The sequence below is a fragment of the Atheta coriaria genome, unplaced genomic scaffold (genome assembly GCF_025399875.1).
Source record: "Atheta coriaria isolate IRGN ID8LTWV9N9 unplaced genomic scaffold, Caltech_Dcor_3.1 hic_scaffold_10_pilon, whole genome shotgun sequence".
In the NCBI taxonomy this organism is placed as follows: domain Eukaryota; kingdom Metazoa; phylum Arthropoda; class Insecta; order Coleoptera; family Staphylinidae; genus Dalotia; species Dalotia coriaria.
In genome coordinates, this window is record NW_027045452.1 from 5599862 (window position 1) to 5611742 (window position 11881).

The following is an 11881-nucleotide window of genomic DNA, read 5'->3' on the forward strand; positions in this document are numbered from 1 at the left end:
GAAACATTTATGTGATGATACCCTCCTCGAGCGATGGCAATATAATAAAATGTATATCTGTGAGTGTGTAGAAAAAAACAAAAGAATAACATAAAAGTATAAAATTAGTAAATTGCCAAAGAAGCACATGCGTGAGGTGCGAGAATCACCTTCATTTTTTTAATAAATTTTTTTCTCCGTTTCTTGGGTTTGTAGTTTAGTCGGTCGTTGGTAAAAGATGCGGTAATGAATTTCGCTACGGACGCTAAACGTGAGAATTTACTTAGTATCGAAAAATTAAATTTAACTAAAAATCTGAGAAATAAAAGCGAAATTAACCTAGAAAAATATACCTATAACCGGTAAATGAAAGAAAACAAAGATGGCAGTGTTTTACACATTCTGACGTCATGATACCAAGGTCTCATCAATCAAACACTCTTCATTAGCCATTAAATCATTGATGATCAACTAATAAATTACAAAATGTGATCTTTTCGTTATTAGTTGTTTGTCCGTTTGATGGTTATTGGTAATTTGTATTTACATGCGTAACGATTCAATATTTCATCGCGTAATTCCATTTTATTACAGCTCATAAATAATAACTCGAGATTCATGCGCGATAAATGTGTTTTACGTCCAATCCAATTCTAATACGCATAATATTCACTGCATTGTAATCGGGAATGCACATCTGACCTAATGAATAAATTGTTAACATTAATCGCAATGCAAGCGCATCGGTAGTGAAAAGTGGCGAAGATTACAAAACACAAAATTGCGCAATTTGACGCGCAATTTACTTGTCAAAACTTTGCAGACACGCACCGACATGCGATGAGAGATGTGTTTGCCGATGAGTTCTGCGCGAATCCGATGCTAATCTATAATCTAAAGTAATCTAAGCTTTAAGCTGCTCTGAGGCAATGTTTATCGGAAAGTGTTTCTGCGCACCGCCTGGGAGTAGCTAACATTTTGTGACAGCCTTGTTGATCCGTCATTTCCTATTCAATTATAGTTCAATTATAGGTCTCGCGTACGTCTGCGCAGTAAACATCGTCAAGAATTTATTCTAAAGGTGAAAATGCAAAAAACTGTTGGCAATTATAGCAGTGGTTAATGTGGTAAATATTTACACAAGATTAGAAACACATTTTTTACAGATTCTGAAATCTCCACTACTTGAAAAACTAAACTTAGTTTTTTTTCTGCGCTGTACTTAATTTTATGATAAAAGCTTAAATTATAATAAATACCTTTATAAATAATTTACTATTAGTTGTTAGATGTTGCCAATTGTTTAGGAAATGATTTTTTTATAAATAACTATTTCACTGCTGAAACTTTCTTCCATAACCTCAAAATCAATCTTAATATGCTGTTAGTGACAAAGTAACCAACTTTGCCGGCCCAAAGTTACTAGATAATATACGAAAGTACCTAGATTATGCAACGTTGCCATATTGCCTCGCAAGAAATTGTGATGTGACGTTTCTTTTTTTTGCATAAAATTCCATCACAAAAACACATAAAATGTAAACTATAAAAGGAATGAAGAATTTTGAAATACTCGTAAGTATTGAACATACACTCTCATCTTTGTAATATTAATCCAACTACTTAAGCTCTTATATGTTTAATTCTTAATGAGAAATTATACAATTTAATTATTATATGCAACATACTTCCATTTGTGTCCTGATTTGGTATCTCTTTAAATTACATATTAAACTTGCAATATAATTAAAACCTTAATAAACATGCCTTAACCTACACCTGAAATTATGCGACCAATTCGTTACACTATCCATTATCTACTCAAGGCGTCTTGGTGTAATTATTTCAAATTGATGTTAACGACATCTTCGCCATTCCAACCCATTGATATCTGTGCATAACGCAGGGCGATAAATCTTCAATCGAAGGTAAAATATTATTTATTTGTAAACCGACGAGACAAATGCCGCTAATGACTTTTATTTGTTTCTGTTTAATTCCTCAACAGCGTACTGACTGCGTCGTCGAGATGCTGGATGTGCTCTGCGCGAGAGAACAACGAACGACCTTACAGTGAAAGTAACCCCGAGAGTATTGCTTCCCTTCCCATTCTAAATCTAACTCAGCGACGTCCTCAACCGTCTCATCATCATCATCATCATCAGCGACGCGGTATGGTAAACAATGCGCTCGCCGCGGGTGGGAGGACTGCGATGACCCCATCGTCCCCACGAATTTGACTCGTCTTCGCGGATCTGTGCGTCGGCGGCGTGGTCCTGCGTGTAGGGTTGATGACTGGTATAAATGCTACGGCATCCTCTAGGAGGCGATAGTGTGCGCTTCGTTTCGGCGCCGAACACATCGAAACACACACACAATTAGGTGTTTTCTAATTAGGTACATACTCTCAGATTTATTTTCTAAGTATTTAGTTTGATTTCATTTGGTGTTTTGCAGTTTTACAAGTTTTAAAGGCAGAAACTATCGACCAACATGAGGAAATTAAATATTTCTTTAGGTAAGTCAAATATTTTACACGACAAAGTAAAACTCCTGCGTCTGTATTTTTAGTTTTTACTTTTCTCATTAACTTTCGCAATTTTACATTCGTGTGAAGTTTCGGTTTCACGTCATGTCTCACTAATTTTGCAAAGAGTCATTTTGTTTCTCCACAAAAATCAAACAAAAATATTAAGTTTCTAGATATAATTAATTTAATAGTATATCGTGTTGCATATATACTTAAATGTTTTTATGTTATATTGGTTGCCTATATGTTCCAAACACTAATTTTTATATTATTTGTAGTACTTGAAATATTTTTAACACACTGTATAGGAAAATTTAATTTTAATGATATATACTACTTAAAATAATAGGGACCAAAGCTATTATGTGTCAGTCAAACGTGAAAATGTTGTGTGCACGCCGCATTTTAACGCAACCGGCGTTGAATGTGGGAAATTGACTGAAAAGTAACTTTTTAATGCACCGATAGTCGCGTGTGATGCGCACCATGCTCCTGTTAGGTAATGAGCGTATTCACCTAGTGTGTTGCATTACGTGATCGCCGAGATTATAGAATATAAAATTGCGTCAACTTTCCTTCCAAGGTTACGCAGCGCGCGAACTTCTTCTCACACTCGATTAAGCGCGAAACACCCACATCGCAATAATCATTATTGTTGCACCGCCAGACGGCACTTAAAGCCATTATTATCATTATACGCTCGTAATTTATTGCATAGTTTAGATTTAAATATACGTTAACACATATATATGTGAGTATGTGTTTAACGTGTCATTTTCTCTGGTGCTTAAATTCATTAATTTTATGTTTGTGTTTGCAGTGCTATTGCTGGTGGCGTTTGGTGTGCAGGTAGGTTGAGCAAACGCTGAGAATATTTTTGTTGTCATTTTTGACGTAATTTTTTTAAGGGTCAAAATGGTAATGGGTATAATTACAATAAACCTGATAAACCATTTGGAGGTCCTGGTGGTCCAGGTGGTCCTGGTGGTAGTGCACCAGGTGCACCAGGTCCAGTAGGACCAAGTGGAGGTGCTCCAGGAGGACAACAAGGTTATCCCTCTGGACCAGCGCAAGGTCCTGGCGCAGGACCATCAACTGGTTACCCATCTGCTGGTGGTCCTTCACAACAAGGTCCAGGTCAAGCTCCATCCGGTGGATATCCGTCTGGCAGACCAGGCCAACAAGGTCCACAGGGTCCAACCGGTTATCCAAGCGGTCAGCCAGGTGCTCAACCAGGTGGACAGGCCGGTTATCCATCTGGTAGACCTAGTGGACCAGGATTTCCGGCTGGTGCTCAGCAACCTGGTGGTTATCCGTCGGGTCAACCACAAGGACCACAACGGCCTGGTACTCAAGGTCCGACTGGTGGATATCCAAGTGGACCACAAGGCGGACAACCTGGACAACAAGGCCCTGGATATCCAAGCGGAGGACCAGGTCAACCAGGTGCTGGTTACCCAAGCGGAGGACCCGGACAACAAGGACCAGGTTATCAAAGTGGAGGAGCAGGACAACCAGGGGCGGGTTACCCAAGTGGTGGACCTGGACAACAAGGTGCAGGATATCCTAGCGGTGGACCTGGTGCGCAAGGTCCTCAATTTGGTGGTCAAGGCGGACAAGGTGGTCAAGGACCCAGTGGACCATCATTTGGCGGCCAAGGCGGTCAAGGACCAAGTGGACCTTCTTACGGGGGACAAGCACCGAGTGGACCTCAATTTGGCGGTCAAGGACCAAGTGGACCTTCTTTTGGTGGTCAAGGACCAACTGGCCCAACTTTTGGCGGACAAGGACCTAGCGGACCATCTTTCCAACAAGGTGATGTTGGAGGAGATGGCGGCCAAGATGATGGATCATACGACGGTGGTGATTACTCAGCTATTCCCGGCGAACCTGACGTCGACTACCCCATTCTTTCCGAAATTCCCGAGACTTCATTCCGTTGTGAAGACCAGCAATACCCAGGTTACTATGCTGATGTAGAAACAAGATGTCAGGTTTTCCACATTTGCGCAAACAACAAAACCTACGATTTCCTCTGCCCTAATGGCACCATCTTCCATCAAGAATATCTCGTGTGCGTCTGGTGGAACCAATTCGATTGCAACACCGCTCCATCACTCTTTGGCATCAACGCTAACATATACGACTATTCAATTGTAGGCGCACAGCAACAACCGGGTGGTTACGCGGGACAACCAGGACAAGAAGGCCCAACTGGTCCATCTGGTCAATTCCCAGGACAGCAAGGTCCTACAGGTCCAACAGGGCAATTCCCAGGTCAACAAGCTCCAACAGGTCCAACTGCTCAATTCCCTGGTCAACAAGGACCTAGCGGTCCGTCAACAGGATACCCAGGAGGACAAGCTCCAGCTGGTCCAACCGGTGGATACCCCTCTGGACCATCAACATCATTCCCAGGACAACAGGGTCCGCAGGGACCTACCGCTTCTTATCCAGGTCAGCAAGGTCCAACTGGACCAACAGCTATCCTGGTGCACAAGGTCCCTCTGGACCAACAGCTGGTTACCCAAGTGGTCCATCAACTGGTTTCCCAGGTGCACAGCAATCAAGCGGACCTTCGTCTGGTTATCCTAGCGCGCAAGGCCCAGGAGCACAGGGACCAACCGGCACAGGCCGACCCCAAGGCCCCGGTGGTCAGCAACCAGGTCAATTCCCAGGTTATCCAAGCGACCGACCTTCAACTGGTTTCCCAGCCCCCGGAGGCCAACAGCCCGGTCAGCAGCAGAGACCCGGTCAGTCGCCACAGCAGCCGACGCGAGAATACCTCCCACCAGTAAGCGGTTAACGTACAAAACTTGCCTTAACGAAAGTTACCATTTCTACCAAGTTACCATATCGAGCCTTAGTGAAAACGTATGTACATAATAATTTAAGATTACCTATTTAAAAGCGACGAATTTTACATATTTTTCTATATAAAAAAAAAGAAACGCTTACGAGAAATAGTTAATAAACGGCCGCCAGGGCCATCTTGTTTATGAATCCGATGCCTACAATGGCGTAGCCACAATGCTAATGTATTCTAGTGACGACGAGTGTGTGAATAGAGTTCACTCGTTTCTTAGCTTTATTTAATTTGTCAGTTATTGTATTAGACGCAAACAGACAAAACAAACCAACACAAAACACATCTACACAGAAACGAGAATGGAGATTTAATTATAGTACAAGTGACATATCAATGATGACATTTACACACATCCTAATCACAAAATGTTTTTTTATATACTCGAAACGAAACAAAATAAGTACGAAATAAAGTTTACTGCATACCAATCATTTTCTGCTTCGTATTCTCTGCCATCAATTGGTGTTTGATAATGCGCTTGAAAAGATGGCGAATTGCGCGCACATAAGACGCTTCCAGAAAGTTAAAGTTTAATTTCAGTTTCTCTTCGATATCAATCACATCATCGATGGCTGATTGAAGTGATGTATTAAACAAATCCGGAACATTTTGAGGATCTCTGAAATAACATTTACAATAATGTGTTATGTTGGTTGCCTATATTCATACATATTATTCTTTCCGGATCTGACGGAATGTTCATAGTAAGACATTAAAGATGGTCCAGCGCCTGCTAAAATCCCAGGAATTACAAGCTTATTGCTGTTGACAAGTATTCGGTAGGCTGTAGGTGAGATGGGAAGGTTAGCCACTTCTACCAGAACTTTCGCTTGAACCTTATCCGCAATTTTGCAAGAAATGCTCCGCTCTAATGCGGATAATATTAAAATATCACACGGTTGCGTGAATAACGAATCCAAATCATATTCACGACATTTCGGGTTGAATCCGCGCATTGTACCAAACTTAGTAATATGTTTAAATAAGGCTTTGACATGAATCCCCGCCGGTTCATAGAGCATGCAGTCATGTTCTCGGACCCCAATGCATAAAGCGCCCTCTTTGTGCAACATTAACGCTATGTCTTTGCCTGCTTGGCCTAATCCTTGAATGACATAAGTCCTGTCTTGTAGTTCAGAAAAACCAACACGATTAGCAATCTTTTCATTTGCTAAGAATCGCTTGATACTTTGGATAGTACACCTTCCACTTGCTTTTTTATGATCAGGAATCCCACCCAGAGCTTCACTTTTGCCAAGGATAGTAATATGTGGAGCTAGGTTATGGTATGATCTCAAAATGTCCATTTCTTTTGAGGTTGATCCAAGGTCAGGCTCAATCATATCGTTTAAGTTATCTAAACAAAAAATAAGTTAGGAGGTGATTTTAAGAAAATTTTAATAAAATTACGGAATTTCGGAAAACTTGATATAAATTCAGCCAAAAGATCTTGCATCTCAGAAGCATCCAACACATAGGGGCAGAATTTTATCCCACCTGCTGATCCAGCCGTGGCCATTCCAAACAAAGCGTTGCGATATGTCTGATGAGCAGCAAAACCTTGTGAGTTGTATCTTTTTAAGTCAGGATCAAAACGTAAACCTAACATAAAAAAAAACGTTAAAAATATTGAATAAAATTACAAGTGTGTTTAATCAATGGACCTCCTAAAGATTTATCATAGAATGCAGTCGCGTGATAAGCCCGGTTTGCTCTGACCATGGTCAAATTGGGCATGCCTTTGTGGAACCGTCTGAGGGGAATGTACACATCAACCACCGAGTCACATCTGTCCAACTGCGCGATGCACGTTCGAATTCGTAGAGCGGCTTCTCCAGGCGAACAATTCCAGTATGATACTACCTTTTCAATCAGTTCAGGGAATATCACTTTGTAGGATGAATGAATAAAGTAGTTTACTATCTGCAACAGGGACGCGTTTGCCAAATAAAAAGAATTGTGGTACTCATCGGGGATTTCATAGGTGAGACGCGTCGAGTTAAAAAAACGCTTGAAAATGGTTCCGGGTAAAAATTTCATTTTCTTTGATTGCGTGACTTTTTTCGATGTGACAAATTTGTTTTGATTTGTTATTTAATTGTTTTAACAATTGAATATTTAAAATAAAAATAGAAAAGTTTATTTCTGTTTGTAATGGCCTGTGTTTTGGTGTTATGTGGGTTGCCTATGTTGAACTATCAAGTCAAAAGCGGAAAACTACACAAGGCTTGGGTTTGTTTCTTAGCGTACTTCATCTTCTTCGTTCGCTGTGTGCTGCACACATGCTCATCATATGTTTGTGACAGAATGTCAAGCGTTCACGCGTAAACTCGCGTAAGAGAATATTAAAAATAGCGATTGTCTCGCCTCTCGTGTTCGTACGTGTGAAAGCACGCTCGGTCAACGCGCGACACGCGAGCCCCACCGAGCGGTCTAAACATACGCCGCAATTACGTAAGCCGCGTATAGTTTTATCAACGCCGACGGAAATAAAAGTCCGTAGTAGCCGACTGCCGACAGTTCGATAGGTCGCGGCAAGGGAAGCAGTCGATCAGTAGGAGAGCGAGGTGTGCGTGATTTGTTTATAGACGACGACGACAGCGTGGTGAGTTGCATTTGTTTCTTTCGCTACTATGGCGTATTTAACTAGATTTTCTCGTTCTTTTACTAGCAGACGGTAAAATGTACCATCTCAAGTCGACCGCGCTGAGGGGTATTGCACCCTTGCTACGCACCGTACCAACGGCAGCTAGCCGCGTACCTACGCAACAGCAGCACCAGCCACAGCGTAGTTACGCTGACCATGTAATCCCAGACCGGCTGAAGGATGTGCCCACCAGCCCCAATCCACGTTTCTTCGACATGGTCGAGTACTTCTTCCACCGCGCATGCATGCTCGTCGAGGACAAGCTCGTCGACGATCTCGCCAACGTAAAGGGCTCCCGCTTGACGCTCGCTCAGCGCAAAGCGAAAGTCAAGGGTATTCTCACGTTGATGGAGCAGTGCGATTACATCATCGAGATCGCTTTCCCGATTCGTCGCGACAACGGCGAATATGAAATCATCAAGGGCTACCGAGCGCAGCACAGCAGTCACAAGTTGCCCTGCAAGGGAGGTAAGTAGTTCACTTCATTGCCATGGCAACGACCTCGTTATTATCTACCTACGGGTTAATTTCATTAGTTACTTTAACAACGCCCCCTATAATACGGAAAAGTTTGCGAAACAATTGCAATGCGGGTAATTAAAGTCACCTTTACTTCCAAGTCCTTCACTTGTGACACTTGTACGCGAGGAAAATCGTTATACAAGTCGGTCGCGTAAATATTTATTTGGGTGGTTCGCATCGTTAGCAGTCTCGTCGATTGGCATTTCTCTGTCAGCAAACACATCAGCCTGCTTGCTACAGATGCCAATCGGTCGAGTTTGCTGTGCACTCGATCACATGACAGCATGTTGCACATGACTGTGGCGTCAAAAGCATAATTGCATGAATAAACACATTCATTGTTGTTTCCGTGTGTTCCACGCCTTGACCGCGCCACTCGAATGCTTACGCCGATAATTTCATTATAACATTGATCGGTATATGTACTCGAAGCATTAAAAACAGGTTTCGGCAGTTGACATAATAGACTTGTTGTATAAGTTGGAAAATTTTGCCAAAAGTTACGATCTTGCGCGGTGCGTTTCCAACTAGGGTGTCCAAAGTGAAATGCGGGCTTTATTTTCAGTAAATTCAACACGCATATTCTTAAAATAAACGTGGGTGCTTCAGAACTACGTCGTACGATATCCTGCTACGAACATATTCGCTTAATTATAATGCATGTTATGTTAGAGATGATATTTACCGAAAATTATGTAAAAATACCATTTCAAGAGCGATATTAAGTCTTTAAAACAAACAGACGTCACTAACAATTAACAACAATACCAAAATCTTCTACGAAATCGCAGCCACATAGAAAAGTAAACGTTATTGGTTGTTCAAATTAGCACTATCGCCACATGACCGCTAAATGAAAAGCGTGTAATTAAATACAGGGTGTTTCCGCATTCCGGATTTGCGCATAGGACACAAGCTCGTAAAATCAAGGTTATCAATGTCGTAAAAACCAAAACGCGCCGTGCTTTGCGTAACTTTTTACGCTTAAAAATTTTTTAGATCGGATTTACTGTTCTTGTATTACGTTGCGCGTCGGTTTGCATTTTAATAAGCAACGTCGTTATAAAACTATCGTAAAATGATTTAGTAAATATCAAAATTTAGCATTTCGTGAAGTGTGCGCGCACTTGAATATCGGTGTACTTAAAAAATCATATCGAGTGCACTAAACGAAAGGCGCTGATAACAATTGAAGATAATTCAAATCGCGTGATTGAAAATGTTATACAAGCTGTAGATTGTTGACTCGGTCGTCAAGGTATCAAGAGTCGCATCTTAGTCACTCGCAGATAAACATTATTTATATAATTATCGAATAATCACCGATAAATCAAATTAGATTGTTTATTATTGTAATATTAAACTGATTGATTGTGCTTCGGTTAGAAACACGCCGCTTTTGACAAATTGTATAATTTCTGACCTCGATAATTATTTTATTGCAACCGCCCGATTTATTGCTACGATACTGAATGAAAATATTGAATAATACTTGGTAGCAAATTGATAAATTACACGCGTTCAAACACGACGATCCAAATATGAGTTTGTTGATTTAATGATAACAATTTACGATCTTTGATTAAAGTCGCCATAAGTTTACTTTACGACTAAATAATACTGGTTGTAGTCTGTTACAATTTATATGAAACGCGTTTGTAAATCTTTCAGGTATCCGTTACTCGTTGGACGTGACCCGTGATGAAGTCAAAGCCTTGTCGGCTCTTATGACCTTCAAGTGCGCCTGCGTGGATGTACCCTTCGGCGGTGGTAAGGCCGGTATTAAGATCAACCCAAAGAAATACTCCGAGCATGAACTGGAGAAGATTACTCGTCGTTTCGCACTGGAGCTCGCGAAGAAGGGCTTCATTGGACCCGGTATTGATGTGCCCGCCCCTGACATGGGTACCGGCGAGCGTGAAATGTCCTGGATTGCTGACACATACGGCAAGACCATCGGTTATAACGATATTAACTCACACGCTTGCGTTACCGGCAAGCCCATTAACCAGGGTGGTATCCACGGTCGTGTGTCCGCCACTGGTCGCGGTGTCTTCCACGGGCTTGATAACTTCATCAAGGATAAGGCATACACAGACATGATTGGTACCACTCCCGGCTGGGAAGGCAAGACTTTCATTATTCAGGGTTTCGGTAATGTCGGTCTGCACACCATGCGTTACTTCCACCGTGCTGGTGGCAAATGCATTGGTATCATTGAACATGATGGTTCCATCTACAACCCCAATGGTATTGACCCCAAGGAGTTGGAAGACCACCGCTTCGCAGCCGGTACCATCAATGGTTTCCCCGGTGCCAAGCAAGTTGAAGGTGATGCGCTTATGTTTGAGAAGTGCGATATCTTTGTGCCGGCCGCTGTTGAGCAGGTTATCAACAAGGGCAACGCACATAAGATCCAAGCTAAAATCATCTGTGAGGCTGCTAATGGACCAACTACACCCGCTGCTGACAAAATTCTCATCGATAGGAACATTATGGTTATTCCTGACTTATACATCAACGCTGGTGGTGTGACTGTATCCTTCTTCGAATGGTTGAAGAACTTGAACCACGTCTCCTATGGTAGATTGACCTTCAAGTATGAGCGTGAATCCAACTATCACCTTCTTGGTAAGCTTACCGCGCATAATCCCTCCTAAATTCTATTTATAATTTGAATTTTTTTTGCAGAATCCGTACAGGAATCACTTGAACGCCGTTTTGGTAAGGAAGGCGGCCAGATTCCAGTCACCCCGTCCGACTCCTTCCAGAAGCGTATCGCTGGTGCGTCCGAAAAGGACATCGTGCACTCCGGTCTTGACTACACCATGGAGCGCTCCGCTAAGGCAATCATGCGCACCGCGCAAAAGTTCAACCTCGGACTCGACCTGAGGACCGCCGCGTACATCAACTCGATCGAGAAGATCGCCAACACGATGTCCGACGCCGGTCTCACCTTCTAAGCGTTTACTCAGAATATTATGTGTGGACTCGACACGCTCGTTATACTCTTCGTCGGCACGCCGTCTCAACGGCAAAATCTTTATTTCTGCATTCATTGTTTGCGTTTATTCAACTTTTTAAAACAGTATTTAAGACCACAACATTACTCTATATGAAATCATGCTGATACTTTACACCAATTGATATTTGTTGTTGATCATAATCTAATGTTAATAAACATTCGTTATTTTAAAACCTTTTTGTTTGCTAATTTCTTAATAACTATCGCACCGATTGATTTCAATTTTTAGCGCTTGCTTTTCAAATAAAATAAGCATATTCTGATGTAGTAATACTGAAATAATATGTGCTCAGGGCATAATAAACGTAT

The 11881-nt window shown here is 41.8% G+C and overlaps 3 protein-coding genes and 1 long non-coding RNA gene across 4 annotated transcripts; 2 read left to right on the plus strand and 2 right to left on the minus strand.

The window, feature by feature from the left end:
- The first annotated feature begins 1462 nt into the window (after nucleotides 1-1462).
- On the plus strand, nucleotides 1463-5646 carry LOC135801504 (collagen, type I, alpha 1a-like). Its single transcript, XM_065315024.1, is given in 6 exon segments — nucleotides 1463-1554; nucleotides 1988-2376; nucleotides 2437-2497; nucleotides 3330-3358; nucleotides 3418-4993; nucleotides 4996-5646. Coding segments are annotated over 4 exon segments (1950 nt in total). The 5' UTR covers nucleotides 1463-1554; nucleotides 1988-2376; nucleotides 2437-2472; the 3' UTR covers nucleotides 5316-5646.
- Nucleotides 5647-5668: 22 nt separating this feature from the next.
- LOC135801507 (glutamate dehydrogenase, mitochondrial-like) lies at nucleotides 5669-7686 on the minus strand. Its single transcript, XM_065315027.1, has 4 exons — nucleotides 7043-7686; nucleotides 6789-6980; nucleotides 6048-6735; nucleotides 5669-5997 (listed from the first exon to the last, which is right to left on the minus strand). The coding sequence occupies exons 1-4, from the start codon at nucleotides 7416-7418 to the stop codon at nucleotides 5793-5795; spliced, it is 1461 nt and encodes a 486-aa protein (XP_065171099.1). The 5' UTR covers nucleotides 7419-7686; the 3' UTR covers nucleotides 5669-5792.
- A 142-nt stretch (nucleotides 7687-7828) lies between these two features.
- On the plus strand, nucleotides 7829-11745 carry Gdh (glutamate dehydrogenase, mitochondrial). The gene is made up of 4 exons (XM_065315026.1): nucleotides 7829-7983; nucleotides 8050-8493; nucleotides 10219-11178; nucleotides 11239-11745. The coding sequence occupies exons 2-4, from the start codon at nucleotides 8061-8063 to the stop codon at nucleotides 11508-11510; spliced, it is 1665 nt and encodes a 554-aa protein (XP_065171098.1). The 5' UTR covers nucleotides 7829-7983; nucleotides 8050-8060; the 3' UTR covers nucleotides 11511-11745.
- Nucleotides 8620-9384, minus strand: LOC135801508 (uncharacterized). The gene is made up of 2 exons (XR_010550378.1): nucleotides 9233-9384; nucleotides 8620-9178 (listed from the first exon to the last, which is right to left on the minus strand). It is a non-coding gene; the product is annotated as an uncharacterized lncRNA (long non-coding RNA).
- Nucleotides 11746-11881: the final 136 nt, after the last annotated feature.

Bases quoted from the DNA above. Each gene is read 5' to 3' on its own strand.
- Gdh (XM_065315026.1), top strand. From the start codon at position 8,061: ATGTACCATCTCAAGTCGACCGCGCTGAGGGGTATTGCACCCTTGCTA. The intron at 8,494-10,218 runs GTAAGTAGTTCA...TAAATCTTTCAG, and splicing joins CAAGTTGCCCTGCAAGGGAG to GTATCCGTTACTCGTTGGAC. The intron at 11,179-11,238 runs GTAAGCTTACCG...TTTTTTTTGCAG, and splicing joins ATCCAACTATCACCTTCTTG to AATCCGTACAGGAATCACTT.
- LOC135801507 (XM_065315027.1), bottom strand. From the start codon at position 7,418: ATGAAATTTTTACCCGGAACCATTTTCAAGCGTTTTTTTAACTCGACG. The intron at 6,981-7,042 runs GTCCATTGATTA...TTTTTATGTTAG, and splicing joins CTATGATAAATCTTTAGGAG to GTTTACGTTTTGATCCTGAC. The intron at 6,736-6,788 runs GTAATTTTATTA...TTTTTTGTTTAG, and splicing joins ATCAAGTTTTCCGAAATTCC to ATAACTTAAACGATATGATT.